The 23,836-nt window shown below is 42.9% G+C and overlaps 1 protein-coding gene across 1 annotated transcript; it reads right to left on the reverse strand.

Annotated features, from left to right (window-relative positions):
• Positions 1 to 2,020: 2,020 nt before the first annotated feature.
• LOC108937803 (alpha-2-macroglobulin-like) lies at positions 2,021 to 23,714 on the reverse strand. Its single transcript, XM_029255618.1, has 36 exons — positions 23,557 to 23,714; positions 18,520 to 18,700; positions 17,757 to 17,913; positions 17,303 to 17,355; positions 16,618 to 16,638; positions 16,226 to 16,391; positions 16,037 to 16,121; positions 15,801 to 15,906; positions 15,457 to 15,571; positions 15,219 to 15,328; positions 14,928 to 15,092; positions 14,585 to 14,821; positions 14,250 to 14,313; positions 14,007 to 14,152; positions 13,559 to 13,708; positions 9,961 to 10,092; positions 9,722 to 9,815; positions 9,324 to 9,453; positions 8,592 to 8,817; positions 8,380 to 8,506; positions 8,016 to 8,137; positions 7,651 to 7,702; positions 7,190 to 7,273; positions 6,811 to 6,987; positions 6,084 to 6,159; positions 5,781 to 5,937; positions 5,553 to 5,621; positions 5,251 to 5,413; positions 4,966 to 5,150; positions 3,975 to 4,190; positions 3,729 to 3,853; positions 3,549 to 3,639; positions 3,353 to 3,421; positions 2,564 to 2,669; positions 2,315 to 2,356; positions 2,021 to 2,123 (listed from the first exon to the last, which is right to left on the reverse strand). The coding sequence occupies exons 1-36, from the start codon at positions 23,616 to 23,618 to the stop codon at positions 2,101 to 2,103; spliced, it is 4,284 nt and encodes a 1,427-aa protein (XP_029111451.1). The 5' UTR covers positions 23,619 to 23,714; the 3' UTR covers positions 2,021 to 2,100.
• Positions 23,715 to 23,836: the final 122 nt, after the last annotated feature.

A 23,836-nucleotide genomic window follows, 5' to 3' on the forward strand; every position in this document is an offset into this window, starting at 1 on the left:
TGATGCGAGTCTGTCATTCTCTCAACATATCGAAGCCACAACCCGGTCCTGCAGATACATCCTGCATAATATTCGTAGGATCCGTCCCTACCTCACTACTGACTCCGCCCAACTACTTGTCCGGGCCATGGTGACTTCCCGTCTGGACTACTGCAACTCTCTTCTGTGTGGCCTTCCTGCTAATGCCATCAAACCTCTGCAGCTTCTGCAGAAAGCTGCTGCACGAGTTGTGTTTGATTTGCCAAAGTGCTCCCATGTATCTCCTCTACTCATCTCTCTGCACTGGCTTCAAATTCAAAACCCTGGTTACTGTGTACAAATGCATCAGTGGAACTGCTCCTGGCTATTTACAGGGCTTTATCAACCGGTACACCCCAACCAGGCCCCTTTACTCATCTTAAGTGATGCACGCGGAGGCTGCACACCCACCGGTACGCGAGCGCGCAGAAGAGACGCGCATGCGCAGGCTTCGGCAGCCTTTTGCTACACTTCGCTCACGCGTACTGTTATGTGACAGCATGAACTACACAATGATAATGCCTTGTGTTATCTAGCATATGAAATTAGCTGCAGTGCACAACTAATTTAAATAATTCATTGCGTATATAGCTACAAGGGATAGGTAAGTCTGCCCTTATTCATGATTGCAGCAGGCAAAATACTGTCCGCGCACGAACGGATCAATCGCTCACGCACTTTTACCACGCACGCACTCACAAGAAAAACGCGCGAGACACACAACGTACTGTTAAAAGCGGCGGGCATGTGTCACTATGTGCCCATGCATTTTGACTCATGATAAGTTGACTCATTCTCAGCTGCCATGCTCTTGACTCATCACTACAACATCGCTCGCCAGACCGCAGTGTGACCCGCGGCCCGCCGGCTCCGGCATACGGACCTTTCCCGAAAAGAGAGGACAGAAAGTGGAGAATCGGGTCGGGAGCAGAGCAGAAGCAGAGAGAGAGTCCACTCACCGCCGCCCGGGCGCATCTCACCGGGCCGCGCATCTCCCCGCTACTCGCTTGCCTCTCCTACTTTCTTTCGGCTCAACACAACACCGGCAAAGCGAGTAAAATGGCTTTAAATGAAATGCAAAGATACTTTTATTTTTCTATAATCATGTCCTTGTATTGCAGTCCAGTTTGAGGCTCGCAGAATAACGGCTCTCTCCCTTTAACTCTGACGTCAGCTCGTCAATATCTGTCGTTGATTGGCCTTTTCCCATAAATTTACGTCATCAAAGATCCGCCCCCTTCACGGTCGCCTTGGTGATGGATGTAAACACCTTGCTGCAAGTTTATATAGCGGAGACATTCTGTCATATTTTCTTATGTCATTCTTTTATTCTCTACTACCGTAGTTCAGAACCGGTAAAAGACTCAGGAGCTGCTTACGTGTGTCGACATATTTCAACACTTAGAAACCTTAAACAAAATTAATTAAATTAGCTGGGTAATAAATTGGTGTTAAGTATGATTACATTTTCCAGAAATACAAAGCTGGACTGAGGCCTACTGAATGGCAGTTATTTATATTGTAATAACATGTATGGGACTGTCTCGTCCACTCCAGCCGCATTTGCATGTTTTCCTCGTGTCTGCATGAATTTCCTCCGAGTGCTCCGGTTTCACAGTCAAAAGACATACTGTTCAGGTTCACCCATAGTGTGCGAGTGACAGAGAGTGTGTTCTACTGATGTATTGTTGAAAGACCCATTGTAAGTAGAGTAGAGTAACTGTCATTGTAAGTCACCTTGGTGAATAATGGGTGTGGGCTGATAACACTACATTGAGTTCACTGGAAGTCACTTTTGGAGAAAAGCATCTGCTAAATAAATAAATAAGTTTTTGACTTTGGTGAAGTAATTTAGTTAGTGGAAAGCATGCAGAAGGTGAGAACAGTAAAGACACAGCAGCGCTACTTGCTGTGCCATCGTGCTGCCAAATTTATTTCATATTTCTGTATTCTTGACATTCTGATTTCTCGATTATGGAAATAGAATATACGATAAAGAAACTTTTGCCAAGTACTTAAGTTTAATACAGTTGTGAAACTGAAAGTTTGGGGGAGATTTTGCGATACACAGTATATATTTTGTTATTCTTCTTCATTTCCAACATCTGCAGAAAAAAAGACAGTGGATAAGTTTCAGTGTTGAGCTCTGTGGTCATGTGAAAAGTTTTTGCCATCGGAGTTGTAACACTAAACATTAAAATGATTCTCATGAAGTGAACATCCCTCCCCCGCCCCCTTCTTCTAAGACACATAATTTAACCCTTTTGTCAACTATAGCTTCACAGGGATAACATACGGTCAGCACATGGGGAGGAATACTCAGTCAAAACGTAGTCACCTGAAAAAGATTAAACAGACACTGAATAAAATACATGCACACAAAAGGAGCTGGAGCAATGTGCAATAATCAGAATCAATGTGTTGCATATTCACAATTTTGGATGACATGAAGTGATATGACATGCTATTCTTGTGCATTGTTCAAAAAAATTATTGGACAATGTCCAGTGCTTGCTGATTGAAGGTATAAAGACAGTATTCTTACTGGGCTGGTAGTAGTCATACATCTTGATCACTGCAGCTTTTAGGTTCTTTACTTTGAGCTCCTGTTGCAGTTGGAGTTTATAGAACTTTGGTATATTTCTTGTCAACTGTGAAAACAAAATGTAGCTGTCAAGTCACGTCTTCCTGAAAAGTTAAAAATATGACACACCTGGATACATGTCTTTATCCCAGTATGTTTTTAAATACTGTGTTTTAAGGCATTGTGTAGCATTACTAAGAAAATGTTTTCATTGCTGCTCCTGCTGTAGTACCCCTTTGTCAAGGTAATGAATGAATTGCTTTGTTAAAAACTGCTCTATGAATGGGTAAGTAATTGTAAGAAGATTTATACTGGAAGTCACTTTGGAGCAAAGAAGCAGCTAAATGAAATGAAAATAAAAACAGTAAATATCCAAATCTGCTGTATTATTTGATATTAGATGATATTAAATTTATCTTCATTGATAATTGTGATTGGTTGAGTCTCATTTTCATATGAATTAAATATATACAGTAGCTGGTTTTACTGTGGAAGAAGCACAGTGTCTATGTGCTTTGCAGTATGAAAGACATAGGAGGTAGTGGATAAAAAACTTGTGTGGAAATAAAATGATTGCACAACCATGACATTGTACTGGATAATACAGTTAATGTGCTATAAAAGGGGCATATATTTTTATAAGCAATTGTGATTTTATGGATGTACAGGATCCCATTATATGAGGGCTGAGTGTATGCTAAACAGTAAAAAAAATGTTAAAATGAATGAATACGACTAATCTGAACTCACCTCTTTCAGATACATTTCAATGTGATCACCCTTAGAATCGACCCTCTCCACCAGCTCAGAGCGTTTTAGCTGTTGGTCAAACACATTTTTCAGGTTAAAACACATGGACTAAATATTAACTGAACATGTCACTCAAAGACCAAATACTGACTTGTTCGTAAGCAAAATTCCAAGTGTTATTGCTTTGTTAACTCACCTGAGTCAATGACAGTGGATCCGGGACAAATCCTGACAGCACCTTTATGTCCACTAACACCATGTTGGTGCTTTCTAGCAACCCATTGTATCTGGAGTGAAGGAACACAAAATTGGCTGGTGTGACTTTTGCCTCACTGAGTTGTGACACCTTTGCACACCCTGTGGGGGCTATACTCACTCCACACTAAATTTGAGAATCACTTTTTCTCCACGGGGGACACCCTTGCACTCGCTGCTCACATTGATAGCAACACTGAAGGTGGAATTAACAGCCGGCGTGGGGATATTGTACCGGAGGGTTGTCTGAAAGCAAACATTGCAAGTATGGCAAAGAAATAAGTCAGTCGTGTCGTGTAAATGAGACTTAATGGAAAAGTCTGGCCCAAAAACAGAAGCAAATTAAAATGGGGTGCAAAACACGGACCTGCACAGATGCACAGCTAGTGCCCTGTACTGCAATGCTGTACTGCCCTGTGACGTCCTTCAGAGCCCTCTCCTGGTAAAGCAGTCTGTTGCCTTGGTCAACGAGGAAGCGGTGCTGCTCTCCACTAGTGGACTGCACCGTAACTGTGCTGGAGCCCTCGGAAGTGTGCGCCAACGTGGAGAAGAGCGCCAGCGCCTGCAGGGCTACCACCGTGTCCTGTGCAAACACACACGATTCAATATCCACTTAAAAGTTTGTGTTTAGACTTAAACCAACTTCATGAAAAAATATTTATTGTGAATTCAGTTAGCTCGTCAACTACTCCTAATACTGGACAATATGAAGCCAAGAAAAACAGTGTAATAAATAATGTTTAATTACAACAACGCACCAGTAAATGACCTGGCGTGGTAGCACGGCGAGTAGTGCTGCTGTCTCACAGGGCCTGGGTAGTGCAAGAAGATGTGGGCTCGATCCTTATGTGTATTTGACCGGTACATGGATGAGCGGCCCATTGTGAGTAGTACATCTAGCAGTGTAAGTTACCCTGCTAAATAAGGTGTGGGCTGATAACACTACATAACGTTCATTGAAAGCTGATTGGGAGAAAAATGTCTGCCAAATGAGTAAATGTAAACCCTTTGTGAAAAGCAAATTTTCCCTACAATATCAGTAAGTGGTTATTCTACCTGTACAAATAAAGTTTGATTAATTAATTACTTTAACTGTGATGAGTGCAACTAATTAATATAGCTGGTGACCTGGGTCTCACATTATTCAGGGGAATTCTGGCTCATTCATCCAAGGAGACTTGCTTTGTTTCACCAATATTTAGTGGTTTTCAAGAATTAGCAGCTCTTTTGGGGCCTTGCCACAACGTCCCATTCAGATTTACATTAAAACTTTGACTAGGTCATTCCACAACTTATTTTTTCAGCCATTCTGATCATGTAGAAAAGAAGACCAGGAAATGCACATGGGGACCGAGTACCTGCGTAGAAGAGAATCCTCCGTATGAATTCTGCTGCCCAGCCATCCAACGGACAATTCTGACAGCATAACCCATGTCTTCAGCGGTCAGTGGAGATTTGTTGAGGACTGCCAGCAGCACATACGAACTTATCTCCACAGACAAGGTCATCTCTGTTGTTGACTGGGACCAATGCAGGAGGCCTCCTGAAGGTGGTGCAAAAACACACATACATAGACACACACAAAATGAGGAAAATACTCATAGCATGAGACTCTTTCCCATGCGCCTACACACACGGCATACCCTGTTCCAAGGCCAGGCGGTGCAGGTGTTCCAACAGTTCGTCCCGTTTCTCATGGTCTCCAGCAAGGCTAAAGGTGTAGGCCAGCAGGGCTGAGGTGTAGGTGTTGGTCAAGTAGCTGGTGTCTGACCTCAGGCAGGCTAAGCTGTTGTTCAGTGCGGAGTGCTTCATGTGTCAGAAGAAAAATTTAGCAGACAACGATTCAAACAACTGTCTTTGTGGAAAAGTCTCCTCGGTAAAGCTGAGTGGTGACTAGTCTTCACGGCCCACACTGCTGCCCAAAGATCCCACCGAGTGCACTTACTGATGTCTTGCTCTCCAGAAAAGCTGCGGTGATATAGGCCGTCAGGGTCACATCATCTGCTACCCCTCCCTATTGAAACCGTAACTTGTGTGAAAATCCTATTTTGCACATTGCTGCATAGTGATTTATATAGTTCCAGTTAAGACATTCTTGAATTCAAAGCATATACAGGGCGTGCAGATGCTTTTCTGTTAAATAAGTTATTACTTTACTTATTGCCACTCTGACCTTCATTCTGTTGTTGAAGAGTTTCCCCACAGTGTTAAAGCAGCCATCTGGCTTCTGATTTTTTAAAAGCCATGTCTGTGCTTGCTCAACAATCGTGGGGTCAATAAAAACAAATGTCTGTGCCTTGACAAAAGACTTGGCAACAAAAGCAGTCAACCTGCGGATGGATAATCAAGAATTATGCTTCGTGAATAACTGAAAAATGTCAGACTAAAATCTCAAAAGCTGCAATCATGCATATTAATGGAAACCACAGACCCTTCTCTAGAACGTATATGAGATGCACGGTATCAAAGTGCTCACCAGGTGTTCCCACTTCCCGTACCAAAGGTGCTGAAGGCGCCATCTGGATGCTTGTAGTTCAGCTGTCTCTGGTAACCTGGCCATAGGAATTTTTGAGAATGACAAACAGCACATTCCTGTGTGCAAAAGCACACTCAATCGCTCATTACATCCATCACAGCAGGCCTACTGTAGCTGACAGCTGGTCCCCATTTGGATTTGTACAAAAGAGTTACAGGTTCAGGGGGGTGCAGCAGCAGCAGCAGCAGCAGCGCAGCAGGTTTGGCAGGGGCCTGCCATGGGGTGGGTTTGGGGTTTAAGTCCTGCTTGGGGTGCTTTGCAGCAGACCAGCATCCCATCTGCTGAAGGTGAAGCTTGAACCTGAGACCTTTAGGTTCAAAGGGAGCAACGCTAACCACCGTGCTACCAACTGCATCCGCTTAAGCGCAACACGGAGACCTGGAATCTCCTCCAAGTTAATAAGTATGTCCTAATTAATTGAAAGACCACTGGAAGTTGTACAAATGGAAAGCAAAAAGGAAGTGAAGTGCAAACCTGGGAAGTGACCACTTCTAAACAAGTTTACTATACATCTGTTGACCTTTGAACCCAGAGCTCTCATTTGTGTAATCTTCAAAAAAAAAACGTGCAACATATTGCAGCGCGGGGTCAATTATTACTTCACTCCACTGAGATGCCAACCCTGTATTTGGGAAGGAGGGTATCCAACAGGACCAAGGACTCTTACCACTCTTGAGGAATGGTGTGGCCTTCTCACTGATGGCTGAAGTGAGCTGGCCTGTGGCTTCCAGGTAGTGCAGAATGTAGATATTGGGGGCCAGGAGAGCCATGTTCTGCTCCCCACAGCCATAAGGCATGGCCAACAGTCCCTCTAAGTTCTGAAGGGCCCGACCCAATATGTCTCCTGTATTGAAAGAAGGAGAAATCTGGAGTGGGTCCATGTCTGTTATACACTAGGTGACATAAAAAAAAAAAAACTAATAGATTGGAGCTGTCAGTATGTGATGTCCATGGCTAGCCATCAGAGTGTCCAACTTGCTGGTGTTCTCGGGTGAGCATTCTGTACAATGCATCTGACCGTACGGCCTTTGTTTGTTGTATTTTACCAATAACGGAAACCGAACCACGGGCTGATCCTTCCACCACGTTCTCTGGGAGCTCCAGCTTCACCTCTTCCTTGATTTCCTCTCCTGTAGACACAGTGTAGAATGAAGGAAACCAGCAAATCCAACTCTTCCAGCAGGATGAGCCGCACAAATGGCCGACATTCTCAAATCCGCTGAAAAGTCAAATCATTTTGAACTAGGCATGTACTCATTTACAAAAAACTCTCTCCTTTACAAAAAATTTGCAGGTCATCATATAGTGTAGTAGTAAAATAAAATGGACTTGTGACAAAACATTCCAATATACCAGAAATCTATAAATTACTAAACCTTCTGTTGTACCTAAGACACACCTGAATGATTCTAGTTTTCACTTCATTAAATGGATAAATGTTAATATACAGTCTCTTAAACTCTTGAGAAAAATCTGTTTCTCTCACTCACACAGACACACCACCCACCTTTAGGACACAACAACCAGCTGTGACTGTCAGTCTTCTCCATTCCCTCAGCCTGCAGTTGCAAAGAATCATGCCACTGTTTGTTGGCTGACCAAATTGGGAAAATAGTGTGCAAATTTGTTTTATCTATCCTATAACCTGCTACTTTTCTTTCTACAAGAGGAATTGCTTTATATTAACACTGCTTTATATTACCCATAACATTGTTTGCTGGATTTTGGTCTTACCTGTGAAGAAATTGGCTATTGTATAAAAAATTAAAAATGGATATTGTGGCATATGGTTCTGTGCCTTTTCCCTTATTCAAATAAGCATCAGCAAGAGGAGTAAATGAGTAAATGCTAAAATGCACGACAACTTCTCACCTTAACCAGCAAGGCGCGTGTAACCCTGTCAATGCGACCCTTCTCCGGTACACTTACAACCTCGTTGTCACATTCGGTCTGTGACGGCACTGCCTCTGCGCTCACCGTCACGTTCACGGCTCCTGAGCACAAGGAACAAAACCATTTCATGAGGTGCACGTGAACTGTGGGGCCATCGTGTTCACGCCCAAGACTCAGACACTCAAAGTACCCTCTTGGATTGCAGTTTGGGCTGCAGGCAAAACTGTTAAGGGCAGCAGGGTGTGTGCAGCAAATTGCTCAAAAAAAAAAAATGAAAGTGCACTGTGATCAGACAGGGAGTTCAGCAGGCCACAGAATGCAGTCTGACTGAGCGCAGACTTACCAAGTGCCGAGGCAACCAAACCCCATTGGAATGTCTTTGTCTCACTGGCACATAGGCAAGAGGAATACTGAGAGCCAGGGTGAGGTTCCAGTTTGTAGTCGGAGGACGGTGCTGCGGTCATCAACACCTGACAGGGCACAGAGACTCAAGAACAGCAAAGGCGCATACAAACACCTGGGCCATCCTTCGACGAGGCTCGCACGAGCACATACCATGATGCACTTGGGCAGATAGTTGAAGACAGTTGCCTTCAGCTCAAAGCGCTCCCCGCGAATGATGGAGTAGGGCAGAGTGAGTTCTAAGAAAAAAGGCTGGAACACTGTAAGCTGCGTAGAGGGGGCAAGGCCCAGACCAACTGGGGATAAGCAGAAGGCCTCTGCTTCCCATGTAGTGATGGTATCTGGAACGGTGATAGGGACCTCCGTGGACCCAGACTCCCTGCAAGATGTTTGAGGGCAAGCGTACATTCATCACACTGGGTGGATCATGTGGTCACATATCCCAAAATAATTCAACATCTCCAAAACCTCACTAGCTCAAGTCAACAAGTAGTGCTTTCGTGACAAGAGCATTGTCCTTACCATACAGTTCATGTTTTTTTTTTATGGCTTTTTATTTTCTTTGTCTACATGGATATGTCTCCAGCTTTAGTCATTTATGCAGCTTCATGCAATTAATTCTTTTCAGGTCCAGTCCACTGGTACTACTTGCCTCCATATAGTGTACCAAGATGGACGGACGGGTTTCAGTGCTATTGTAATAGGCAGCCAGACTGAATAGAAGAGTTTGCCATATTGGTCACATGTACCACTCTGATGAAGTCCTGTACACTACTGTTTGACCTGATGCATTCCATTGTCCATGTCATGACCTTAAAAAAGTCCATTAGAAGCATCTTGTGACTAAAGGCAGATCTGCTGGAACTAAGAACACATGCCACATACCCCACTTCCACAAGATCCCAGATCCACGTTTCAGGGAAGAATGTACGCACGGTCTCAATGGGTTGATGCTCCAGTGATGGATCAAACACTCTCCCGGATAAACCTACTGTGTGCCTGCTGAATGCAATATCTTGCAGAAAAAAACAATAGTAACGTAATCACCGAAGTGTGTTGTCCCCTCTCATTTTAAACACTAGAGGCTGCAAAAAAACAAGATTTTTCTTCAACATCTAATAACCAAACTACCAATTTAATTTCTTTTTCCAGTTAAAATATTACATGTTTAGTCCTCTGCTTCCATATACTAAAGGTACTAGAATTCTGAACAACCAGAAGGTTTTCTTGATTTTAACTGACATGTTAATGCATTACAAATCTACAACAACCATCCCACTCACCATAATGTTGAGTGTAATGGTATGTCTGTCCCTTGAAAAGCAGGCAATGAGGCATTGTTATGAAAAAATTAGTGGCAGTCTTTAGTCCCAAGCCCTGGAAAAAAAAAAAAAACATTTTTATTAAATTGCAAAAACTAAAATTCTCAAAGAAATGCACTACATCACACAAAACAATTAATAAATCACAAAATCATATTTAATAAAATAAACATAATCATATATTTTTATCTCTAACGTACCGTAAAAACACGAAGAGCATCATTTCTATGTGGAATGACATAACGTCTGGTTCTCACATGCAGACAGGTTTCAGAGTCCTTCAAGGTGTATGGCACGTGTGTCGTTTTTTGGACCGGTAACAAACTGAAAATCTGGCAAGGAATTATAGAGTTAAAATTTGGATCTGTTACAAAAAGACAATGAAAACTGTTTAATCTCAATAGTAAATATCACAGAAATTGACACAGGAAAGCATGCATCATGATAAGTGTCACGCCCACACCCACAAGCTCAGTGACAGCACCTGTTGCTGATTAGCACAGCCAGGTATAAAGGCCGCGCCGTCACAGCAACGGGTGTGGAATTTACAGTCCCCACGTACTGGCTTGTGAATTCAGCGTTCTGTTTCCCAGTACCTTATTCCCTGTTTAAAGTTCCTGATTCTCCTGGCTTTTTGACCTTGGCTTGTTCACCCGTTTACTGAGTATTGCTTCGCCCCTGAAACGACATTCGTACCTCGGAAGACCCTCGCCTGTCCCTGACCTCAGTCTCTGATTGCTCCTGTGTTTTGGCGTGGAAATAAAAGCACCCACACTTGGGTCCAAACCGTACCTTCTGTCTCCCGCCCTCGTCATTGACAATAAGTAAGGACGAAAGAGATGTACATTTTCTTAGCTGAAATCTTAGAAGGCATCTTTCTTACAGTAACTTGAACTGTGATGATAACAATAAAAATTAAGCTGTACAATTTAATCTTCCGTTGGTTAAATACACAAACTACATGGTTCCTTTCATGAGAATTCTGACTTAATAGCAAAAGCACTTTGTACTGTAAAATTTGCATAATAAGCTGTCAACTGTCATGAGAAATGCCTTAGAAGAATTCCTTCCATCCATCCATCCTTCCATCCATCCATCCATCCATCCATTTTCTAGGCCGCTTAGTCCTTCTAGGGTTGCGATGATAATACGGAGAGCAGAGAAGCCCAGATGTCCCTGTCCCTTGCAACTTCCTCCAGCTCAACCCAGGGGATCCCCAGCCGGTCCCAGGCCAACTGGGAGATATAATCTCTCTAGCGGGTCCTAGGCCAACCTTCGGGCCTTGTCCCCATTGGCTGTGCCAAGTATACCTTCAAAGGGAGGCACCCAGAGGGCATCCTTCCCAGATGCCTGAACCACCTCAACTGGCTTCTTTCAATGCGGAGGAGTAGCGGATCTACTCTGAGTACCTCTTGGATGGCTGAACTCCTCACCATTTCATGGAAAGTGAGTCACACATCCTGTGGAGACAACTCATTCCAGTCGCTTGCATCTGCGATCTTATTCTTTCATTTCTATCATTACCCAGAGTTCGTGACCATAAGAGAGGGTCGGGACATAGACTGACCGGTAAATAGAGAGCTTTGCCTTATGGCTCAGTTCCCCCTTCACCACTACAGCCTGGTACAGCGACCGCATTACTGCTGCCGCTGCTTCCAGTCTGCAGCCAATCTCACGCTCCCTTCACCCCTCACTCGTGAATAAGACCCCAAGATACTTAAATTCCTCCGCCCGGAGCAAATTCTCTCTCCTTATCTGAAGGGGGCATGCCATCCTTTTCCGTGAGGGAACCGTGGACTAAGACTTGGAGGTGCTGATCCTTAAACCAACCGCTTCACACTCAGCTGCAAACCGTTACAGTGCATGCTGGAGGCATCCATGTGATGGTGCCAAAAGGACCTCATCATCCACAAAAAGCAGAGACATCACCTTCTGGCTCCCCACAGAGCATGCCCTCCTTACCTTGGCTACGCCCTGATATCCTGTCCACGAAAACCACAATCGGAGTGGGGACAAGGCACAACCTTGGAGGAGTCCAACACCCCCATTGAACGGGCTTGACTTAATGCTGAGTACGCGGACACAGCTCCCGCCCCCTGTGTACAGAGACCGAATGGCCCACAACAGTCGCCCCGGCACCCTATATTCCCGAAGCACCTTCCACAGAATTTCTCGGGGAACACGACTGTAGGTCTTCTCCAAGTCCACAAAACACATGTAGACTGGGTGAGAGAACTCCCATGCCCGCTCAGTTATTTGCGAGGAGGTGAAAAGCTGATCCACAGCATGGACAGAAACTACTGTATATGGTTCCTCTTCAATCTGAGGACGAAAGCGCCTGGTTGCTTCCACAATGGAGGTTTTGAAAAAGGTCCATTCAGACGCCGTGTCCCCTACCTCCGGGACATGGGAAAAGTTCTCACGGAGGAAGGAGTTAAAATCATTCCGGACAGGGTCCTCCGACAGTCGTTCCCAGCATACCCTCACTATGCGTTTTGGTCACCCTGTGCAACTCCTGAGTAGGAGAAAGACAACCCCTTATCAAGGACTTTGGTTCCAGAGCCAACACTGTGAGTTGAGGTGAGCCCAACTGTATCTAGTTGGTATCTCTCAACCTCCTGCACCAGTTCCGACTCCTTCCCCCAGTGAGGTTACATTCCACGTCCAAAGAGCCAGTTTATGCAGCGAGGGTCCGTGACGCCATGTGCCACCCTGCCCCCTCCTGTTGCCTGAAAGGCATTCCATCCGACCCCCATGCTGGAACTTGCCGATAGTGAGCCCACGTGGCCTCACCATGTTGCCTTTTCGAGCTGAGCCAGGTTACATGGGCTGCCCGGCCACCAGGCGCTCACCTAGGAACCCTACCCCCAGGCCTGGCTCCAGGAGAAGGTCCTGGTAGCCCGATTTAGGGCAGGGAAAGCAGTGACTTGTTTACGGTTGTCAGAGGGGTTTTCTGGGTTGTGTTAGCCTGGATCATCACTCGAGTCCTGGTCGCCATGGCAGAGCCTACCAAGAGCATACTGCTCCCGACGATATAGCTCTGGAGATCCTTAGATCATGCAAGCCCTTCTGCCATGACAAGGCCCCAGTCCAGGAAGGGCTTACAAGAACTCATATTTCAAATTAAAATACACGCCTGGGTGACACTGCACCAAACAGGGTGAGCAGAATCCCTTCCCCACACTTGGAATGACAATTGTAAAGACAGCCTCTGCTATATACAGTGATTATGAGATTTCCTACATTAGTTAGAGTTTAACTGACAACAGCTGTAACAGATAAAAAAGAGAAAATAACAGTAAGGCCAATTATGAGAGGGAGCAGGGATAATAAAAAGAACATGTGAACACATTTGCAATTTGGATCACGTGTGTCTTCAGCCTCAACTTAAATGTGTCCAGAGCAATTCTGACATTCAGCATTTGCTTTGTAATATTATCTCTGTGTTTAAAAGATAAGACAGGAAAGAATTTTACATTTCATGGAAAAAAATCGTTGACTGTTCTGTGGCTCAGGAACACATCATGTTTTTCTGCATTAAACTGATTAAAATGAAAAGTTCTGTTTATGAGAATTTACTTCAAGGAACAAAAGACCTGACCTGTCAGCCATCAAACAGAAAGCACAGATACCACCACCACCAGCTACAGAGAACCCCCACAAACATCTTCATGAAACTAATGACTGAAATTAAGGGGGTCTGTGTTTTTCAGGCTACAGTGTGCAACACTGTCCTCAGCTATGGTGTGCAGAGTGGATTTACAGATTTACACAAGGGGCTAACAGTGAATTTCTCACCTTGTCAGCATCAAGTTGTTTGTTTGGTTCCAACAGCAACACACTCTGGTCCACGGAGCTCAGCCCACACAGAGCACCTGGCTGTGCAGTGACTTTCAGTGTGCCCTGCTCTGCAGGTACAGCCCGCGGGGGCGAGAATTCCAGGGACACCTAAAAGAGGAGCACACATCCACATACACAAACACGCACACACTCTTCTCAGCCCTAAGACACAGAACAGAGACATCTTTCCAGCAACAAAGACAAAAAAATTATATAACTACGACATCTTTTAAGATCAACAAAAAAATTCAAAACAAATGAAAATGAAAAAAATGCTCTTGAAATTACACATTCCTACAGAAAAATGCTAATGCAGGTACACACACACACACACACACACACACACACACACACACACACACACACACACACACACACACATACACACACACACAATGCCACACACCTTGTGTTTGAAGCACTTCTCAGTCTCGAAATCCTTGTTCCCAGCAATTACATTTCCACTGGGTAAAACTGAGTACACCAACACCTGCAACACTGGGCTCATCTCCGGGTCCACCATCAGCTCAAAGGATACTTCACCCTGCAGCACTACCAGACAGACAAGGGCTTTCTTAGTCGCAAGGCTGACACCTTCCAAATGGACACCATCACACCCAGAAACCAAATTTCTCCCTTCAGAACTCACAGGGGCCTTCGTGCCAAGCAACTGAAAAACTACCATGATGAACAATGGAACCTCTAGACATGACCTGGAAAGAGAGACACGATTTTTTCATTTCTCGTTACAACAAACAACCAGCCTATAAATCATCACCAGAGCATTTTATTCAACGTCAGTAAACGCTGAACTTTCACTTATGGCTTTTCTATCCCACATACTTGTATAACTTTTAGTTTGACCTACTTTCCAAACTGAACATGAGCAGACTAAATAAGCTCCACATAGCCTGCTCAAGGGTACAACAGCAGTTTCCCCTCAGGCAGTATTTTGGTTAAAGCACGTTGTGATTCAGAGCTCACCAGGTAGAAAAAATACAGGGGACTGTCCTGAGCCTTTTCTCCAACCACAACATACTTCCCAGTAAAATGTGCCACCTTCCCACATGCCAAAGGTTGCTCTACGTTCTGCAGGACCACAGAGCTGACTGAGGGTCTCTGAACAGTTACAGGCTGTAGCGGTGAAATGGCCTGTCTCGCATCCTCATAATACTTGTTCTGAAAGCTGGGTCGCAAAATATTGGGTCCATAGCAGCTTGCCTGTAGAAGGAAGGAAGGTTTATATAAGTTGCAGATGACAAGAGTCTTCAGGTCAGTGGGTGAGGTCACGAAGCTGACAAACTGTGAGGGAGAACTGAGTTCTCACCCTTAGATTCAGGTGATCATTATGGTCTGTCATGTTGAGAGAGAATGAGGCCATGCCATGCTGGTCGGTTGTGAGATTCAGCATCACGTCAGAGCTCCAGTAGCCCCTATACAGGTAGACTGGCATGTCCACCACTGGCAAATCCTTAAAATCAACCACCTGGATCTGGGAGAGAGCAATAAAAAAGCTTTTGCAACTGGCACCACAGTGTTTACATATGCCATACATTGCTACTTCATTTTCAACCAAAGTTGGAAAAGACTACACAAAATATCAATTCATACCACTTACTTTTCCCTCAATGTTAGATCCAGGGTCATAAAACGAAGGTGTTTCGACAAATTTGACTCTCCCAATCGTATTATTAATACGTACTTTGGCACTTTCTTGCAGAATAACACCTGTTAAAACATAACCAGCACACACTTTGCTTCTAGGCAAGATACGTGGGTTTCAGCTAGTCTCTGTTATATTTGGAAATGTTCATCACTTCGGTTGAACATAATTAGAAGAGTGGTGTGCAGCTTACCAGTTCCTTGTTCCTCTACTTTGGCATTAAAGGCAAGTGTGCCTTGGAAATTGCTGTCGAGGTTGTGGAAATAGGACATGTTGAAGACATGAGATCCACAGCCAATTTTATCCAGCTGGTGGTGGGGGCAGATAACAAGCATTAATGCAACAGAGACCAACTAAACTGGCAGTTCCCCTAAATGGAGAACTCAAGAGTGTACAGGTTATTCAAGAAGGCGTTTGCAACGTATGAAATCTTCTGGAAGGCATTGAAATCAAATGTCAAATTCAAAGACGTGATGCAACTTCGGAGTTAATGAGGAGCCAAATGACCCCTGAGTTACGGATTAACGTCCTCCTTACTTGAACAGATTGAGTGTGACAAGGTCTTTCATTGATTGAAACCCATGGTTTGTTCCGACACAGTTCCAGCTCTGCCTTGCCTGGCACCGCTTGCCCATATGTGTATCTGCAAAACAGTTTTCAGGATGCACTTACTGTACATATGCCATTGAAATGTTTAATCCTCAATAGGAAATGTACCTATTCAACATCAGAAAACCCTGTGTATGGGTTTGTGTATGTGAAGGCAAACCTACTTTCCACACACTTCAATTTTAAGTTCGGACTCCGCAACATTGACCTCAGATGGTGCGTTCACTTTCACCTCAAACCTTGGTAAAACTAAAGAAGAAAAAAGAAAAATCAGATCAAAGCTGCAAATCTAATAGAACGTATGTAAAAACTGGAATTAATATTAACAAGTGGAAAACATCTCACAGGCTTACCATATTCCTTGACCTTGAAGCTGTGCTGTGTCCTTGTTTCACCAACAGCGGCAGACAGAGTGTAGGTGCCCAATGGTGCTTCTGAGCTCAGGGGATGAGAAAGCTGCAGAATCCTTCCATTGGTGGATACGTTAGTCCACTGGCCTATCCGGTTTTGGTGAACATCCTGTACGAGAAGACAGGAGAAGAGGCTGTTCTCACACATTTATACATCAACGGGACAAGAAATCCACAAATGGGAAACAAACAGCCTTTGTGTATTTCACTATGTGAAGCATACAGCTAATGTAAAAGTGAACAGATAAATATATAGAACACTATCATATTCAGTCATAGCTGCACCATGTAAAAAGATCAATGATAAGTGAAGAGAAACTACATTCCAACCTTACCCTTAGTTCCACAGTGCTGTACTGTGAAAGAAAAAGCATGAAAAGATTAACTTAATGATCTCCACTCTTGAAAATCATAGTTAGCAGTGCATGTACTGTGCAGTTTTATGTTGGACGCAGCACTCTTACTTTAAATTCATGTGATGAAGAAACACACCACTTTGCGCGTAAACATCTGTGGCAATAGTCATTGCAAAGGTAAATGTTTGAAGACCTTCACATTTGCCCCAACACATTTGAATTGGGCTTGTTTTCAGCAAAGCCCTTTTCCCTCGGTATTTCATACAAGAGTTTTCTTGTAGCCTTGAACTCGCTGTTTGTGCGGACTGACCAAATAATGATCAAATGCGTGGACTGAAGTGCACAGCCTGGATCCTTCTCTAAATGCTGATGAAATACATTCTCCCACTTGAAATGTGCCTGCTTTTGATATTCAGGGGATTTATTTGTCAATAAAATAAAACACACCTTTTCAACCTGTTCTTTCGGTCCTTTCAAGAATATCCATTTGCCTATAATGTCAATTCATTCACTACTGTACTTTCAACCTAGAACTTCAAGTTAAATTCAGTGCAGTCCTACATGACCGCAACATCCCATAAAAATGAGAATTAATTAAGCAATACTTACTCTGAGTACGTGAAATGAAAACACATAAACTCAGTATGAAAACTCAAGGCCTTACCAGCTGAATGACAGGGGCAAACTGTGTATCCAGAGTGACAATTCGGAAATGCACTAAAGACAAACAGCCCAGACAGAGAAAGTCAGGAATCCAAAATATGGTAGATTTGTCAATGTGAATATGTGAATTTGTTGCAACTAGCAGTCAACCACATAGTTTACGGTCCTACTGACAGAAACAAAGGTTATTACTATGAGGAATCACAAATAAAGCATGTTACCCAGTCTTACTGACAAGAAACTAAATTAATATTATCTGCCCTCTACAATGATTTCTTTTAAAAACATTTCCAATTTAAAAACATTTCCAAAGCGTGACACTTCTTTTTCTTACACGTCACCATCGCCAGCAAAGACTGGACACAAATTTAATGATCTAATCCAACATTTTAACTAAGACTGCACCGCGTTCTGTTCAGTTAAACAAAGAAAGTGGCAGGGAATTGGGAGAACACCTGTCTGTCCTGGTTTGTAGACTGGTTTGTCAGTCTGGATGAAGGTTATTTCAGAGTAGGGCTTGAACATGACTGAGCTGTCCTTCATCATCTGAAATGACTCCCCGCGTACCTCCACCCTAATGCTCTGTATGGACTCTTTTTCCACCGCAGGGGCCTGTTTGGGGGGAAGCACAGCCATTTGACTCCACATCACACAACAATCCCTCCTCTGTCACCAATATTAAATTCAATTAAGTTCTGCCTTCAGAAAGACGTTATACCCTCATTGTATTATTTCCTTCTTTTTCCTGTAACTTTGTTTTTTCGGTGTCTCGTTTCTATACGGTTGTTAGGAGACGTGTTCTTAATGTCATAATTTTGAGAATTGTTTCTTCATAAATAAGATCCTGTAAAATTCTCTAATACTTTTGTCATTTACAGTTGATATATAATGTATCCTGAAAAATATATATATGTAATATATCCTGAAAAATACCCCATACTTCTTCGTCATTTTCAGTTTGTATATAATGTATGATGAAAAATGCCCAAACTTTTTGTCATTTACAGTTCATATATAATGTATCCTGAAAATATACAATATTTATGTACAATGTATAGCTTAAATACGATGTATCCTTAAAAATATCCTTTAATACATTTTGTTTTTTATAGTGCCAGTAAAGTCCAATATATGTGTCCTTTATCTTTGTCTTTGGTGAATGGGCGTTATATTGGGAAACTGTTACTGAACACTGAAAAGATGCTTCATGGGTCCCACCTGGAAGTGAAAACATTGGTAGAAGGCTTCATTTGTCTTCTTCTCCAGCAGCAGGGTGGCGTGGTCCCCCAGCTTCAGGAAGATACTCATGTGCAAGGTCTCATTGGGGTAAAGAAGACTAGCGCATACTTTTGCCTGGGAGTCAGCTGGAATCACTGCAGGAAATGTTACAAGGAAGCCCCTGGAAACAAGAGCAACAAAAAGTTATAGTAACTATCGAGTTGGTGAACTCAGTTTAATGAAACTTAACATACAAAGGCCAAATTCTCTCAGAGTTTCAACTTTTATTTTTCTATTTAGAACTAAGTTTGGAAACACAGCATTTCATGAGCTGACTTATTTTATCAAAAAATAAACAACTCTGGGATTTAAAATGTGTCATTGTTACTATTGTTAACCAGTGTCATTTTTCTCATTATGATATTGTCTTCATTGGTAAGAAATGGAGGAAGATGTTTACACCTTAAATGTGTGCTTTTGTGTTTAACGAATACATACGTTCCCTGAAACTCAAGGAAGTTTTGAGTTACACTAATGCCAGTACCCTGCTACACATGAGTACTGGTCAACACTACACATTGTATACAGTGAGTTGGCAAGACCTATTCTGAAAATATAGAAAAAGTATTCATGTCAGTGATATGATATAGGTTTTACAAGAAACACTTTTCCGATATTGTCGGATGCAGCTCCGAGTATTTGTGGAACAGATGTAATTTTTACCATTTTGTAAACAGTTTTTTTTTTCTGCCACTCTATAAAACATACCTGTATCAGATATAAATTGTCATGCCCCCAGGATCAAGCCAAGTGACCACAACTGCAGCTTATTAACCCGGTCTGGCATAAAGGGAGCTCCATAACCGCACAGAGGTGCGGATTCTTGCTAACGCCTCCTTGTGTGGATTGTGCAGAATCAGCGTTTTCTCCTTGCGTTAGTCCCAGCTCTGTGTTCTGACCTCCTGGCTTTTGATCCTCGCACGTTCGCCTGACTACTGAGTCTTGCTTTGCCTGTTTACCGACAACTGCACCTAGAATGATCCTTGCCTGTCCCTGACCACTGTTTTCGTCTGTCCCAGCGAACCCTTCCTGAAATAAAGCCGACCCGCACTTGGGTCCATTCCCTTACCTCCTGTCTCCAGCCCAACTGTGTGACATACATCTACTGCAGTGTCATTTTTTTGTGGATCTTTCTTTTTGTAAGTTTTCTGATGTGAGACATATGTACATGGAATGAGTGAGCATGTTGTCTATGGGGCATGGGAAAAATATTTAGATGTCTTTATAGTTGGGAACTGCAGGAGTAATAAAATCCTAGCGAAGATGAATTTACCACAGGATACTTGAGGTGTATGTCCTCTAGAGTAGTGAAGTTTCAGAAGAAACTTGCAAGGGCTAGAACAAACCTCAAAGATGGGAAATGTAGAAAATTTTAGGAGTATCATCATCACAGTCAGAAATATGCAGATTATGCCAGAATGATTAGTAAGCCAACGTTACAATGACATCTTTGTGATACATGTCTTCTTGACTGGTTATGATGCAGAGAAGTGGCAGTACAGCCAAACTACACAAAGGTGGGAAAAAATAAATCTAAATACCATTTCCTGATGACACGGCCAATACTTACACACATATTTTTTGTAAGTTAATATTTTGCCTTATTAATGCTTCTCTTAAAACTTTCATTGTTCAGTGCTTTTATTTCCATTTCTTGTATGTATTTATAGATTTTTTCCTTCACCTACAGGACACACTTGGTTAAAAAGTACATTTTTTTTGCATACAAAAATAAAGTAATTCAATGTCCAAGCTAAATTTATTTTAAAGAAGTTTTGGTGTCCTGTAGAGCCTTTAAGGTTTACCTTAGAAATATGCAATATGAACACATGCGGTTCTGCATTATTGTGTGTTACAGAGGAGGATTAATCACGTCTCTGGGCTCAAATGAACCGGAGAGTCAAAGACACTGAGAAATTCACAGTGACCTAAAAGTAAAGTGGGTCAGAGCAGCCATGTGATCTCACTCATTGTTTCGTTCTTAACAGCCTTCTCAATGTCCTTACACTTGTCCCATACAAATTAAGACCCAGAACAAACAGTACACAAACCCAGCAGAGTAATCTAAACTTCAGTAAAAACATTAACTAAAATTTTACGGTTTTTCTTGATCAGTTTGACATATTAATCCAAAATCAGGTCATTGCTCTCAAAACAATTAACACAGCCATCTGAACACTTTGTAATTGCCCTAAATAGATTGTAAATTCTTGTCAATCTCATACTAATTACAATTTGCATGCATAATTTTCTCAAAACACTGTGCACAAAATTCTTCAGTGTTTGTACAATAGTTCATAAAGCCAACCACACAATGTCTACAATTGCTTGTCCTGAGTGGGGTCGCGGTGAGCCCGAGCCTAACCCGACAGTGCTGGGCACAGGGCTGGAGGGGGAGGAGACACACCCCAGATGGGATACCAGTCCACCGCAGCCTGCCACAGGCACCCCAAGCAGGACTCGAACCCCATGCCCACTACAGAGCAGACCCCAGTCAAATCCCCTGTGCCCCCCCATAGCCAACCAGAACTGTAGTATATCAGGGAAAAAGCAAGTGCAGCTTTTTTATTGGTTTAACACAAATTACAAACATTTATGTACCATTTTTCCAAAGAAGACAAAACTCCGTAATTTGTTAAATTCTCAGTGACACATGATATATTCTCAATGAGCCCCCAAACTGATACCTGCTGAGTTAGTAATACACACAAACTAGAAATGCAAATGTCCTAATTGTTTACACAGCTATCACAATTACAGCAACTATAAAAGGGGAAAAGAAAATAAGACAAAGAATAAGAACACGAATGAGAAAAGGAAGAAGTGTAAGAGTGAGAAGTGGTGGACAAGGTACAGGAAGGGTATTAATGAGAAGAAGAGTATTAATGAGAAGAAGAGTAGAAGACATAGAAAGTGATGAGGGGAGAGGAGTAGAAAGTGTAAGAAGAGGAGAAAGGGGAGGAGTAGACAGAGAAAAGATGGGTAGAGTGGAGGGCAATTGTGTAGTGGAAAGAGCAAGAGAAGAAAATGTAACAAGACATGAGCAGAGAGGACGGGAACAGCAGGGTGGAAGAGGAGAGGCAGAAAGATAGGGTACAGCCAGGTTTCAAATGAAATGAGAGCCACCCTAACTGACCATGTAATAAATCATGGTCTCTCCTTGAGAGAAGTTGGGCAGAGTTCAGCCCAACATAAACAGATCCATAATGGCTTCAATTATCTGCACATTTCAGAGTGAAAACCGGTAACTATACCATACTACTTCTATACCATTCCACTTCTATAGTTAGAGTCTACTAGTCTAGTTCTAGCTCTCTACCGCAAATGTTCCTACTTGTCCGTCCAAACATTTTTCAGAATGGAAGTTCGACAACATTCAGGTGGACAAACAAGACTCTTATCAATTAAACAAGAGCATGCCATTGTTGACTTTGTGGTCCAGAGCAACACCATCTGCCTCAAAGAAATTGAGCAAAGAATAATGCAAGACAATCAACTATTCCATAATATTCAGCAATGCAGTCTTGCCACAACTGATCATGTTGTAAGGAGAAATGCCATCTGGATAAAGTAGGTATACAAAGTGCCCAAAGAGAGGAACTCTATCATAGAGTAAAGGAGTTGCGATTCCAGTTTGTTCAAGTACATGAAAGCCACAAAATTACTGCACCTTTACTGTAAATACAAAGATATTGTTTTCCTGGAAGTTATGTGTCTGTATACTATTCCACTCTAAGTGGAAAAATTCAAGCGTCTCTAGGCATAGTGCTGCGTCAAAGTGGGAACTCAGAATGTTCCGCAACAGTTACAGCATCAACTTTGCAATCAATACCATTACTTTAAAAAAAAACGAACTTATTGTACCTTGTGTTCTTTTTACTCTACAGGATTTTGGAGTTGGATAGCAGTGCTACTCATTTGAGCACCTCTATATTGATGAAGCTGGCTTCAATCTTAACAAAAAAAGAAGATGAGGGAGGAATGTTATTGGTCATGGTGCCACAGTGAATTTCCCTGCACAGCGGGGAGGCAACATCACCATATCTGCTGCAATTTCAACCACTGGTGTTGTAGCACACAATGCTGTCTTGGGGTCATACAACACCAAAAGGAACCAAAATTTTTAAACTCCCTCAATGACATCCTCTTTCTGCAGGCTGAGTAGAAGCAAATGGAGGAAAATTTTTTAGCTGTTTGGGACAATCATGTCCAGTTCCAATTTTTTCTTTCAGAAAACTCATTGTTATGCAAAAACTCCTCTTAAAGAATTTCACAATAAACATGTATTTTCATTCATGTATTTCTATGTCTACAGCTTAACATGTTATACAATCAACAAGAGAACACACTTGTAGTTTTGATGCTAGTCTTTATTTTTAATAAATACATTACTAACAAAAGCGACGCGGTGGCGCAGTGGATTTGAGCGGCACGCACGGTCCTGCTCTCCGGTAGATCTAGCGTTCGAGTCCGTCTTAGGCTACCTTGCGACGGACTGGCGTCCCGTCCTGGGTGTGTCACCTCCAGTTTTACGCCCTGTGCTGCCTGCTTAAGCTCCGGTTCCCCGCAACCCCGCATGCCTGGCATAAAACGGTTTCAGACAGACATTCTTGGAATAAAATGCAGCTCTTAAATTACGCAGCAAAATTTAACTCTTTGGCCAAGATAAAAGTGTGTTTAGTTGGCTGCGTTAATTCAATTGTTTTGAGAGCAATTACATTAATTTGGAGAAATCTGTCAAATGACAAATCGATCGAATAAACTAATCTTAGAGGGGGAAAAACCAAATGAAGACCCGGATGATCACCGTGTTAACTAAAACTATGAAAATAAAAATATATCTAAATGTAATATACATTAAGATAACCGTAAAATGTGCTAAGTCTAAGAATGCCAATAAAATTTATATCATATGTAAAGCTATTCGCTGCTCAGAGCCCCTCTCCGTCGTGCACGCGCGCGCGCGTCCCTACTTACGGTGCTGCGATCGCTCGGTGGACGGAGAGGAGCAGGACGGCTCCCAACAGCCCAGTCCACATTGTGCAAGAGGGCGGATGTCTCCCAGGAGCCTCGAACGCAGAGCTCAGGGTGGACCACTCCTCGAATCCCTGAGGTCTCCCACACCACGCTATAAAGCTCACTGTGCCCGCGGGGCGGGACTGTGGGCCGAACCGGCCCCCTCGCCTCGTGTCGACATTTCTACTCTTCAGGAAAGATTAACTCATTTGGTCGATGGACGTGCTGCTGCCGCTGGGGG

The sequence above is a fragment of the Scleropages formosus genome, chromosome 10 (assembly GCF_900964775.1).
Source record: "Scleropages formosus chromosome 10, fSclFor1.1, whole genome shotgun sequence".
NCBI classification, from domain to species: domain Eukaryota; kingdom Metazoa; phylum Chordata; class Actinopteri; order Osteoglossiformes; family Osteoglossidae; genus Scleropages; species Scleropages formosus.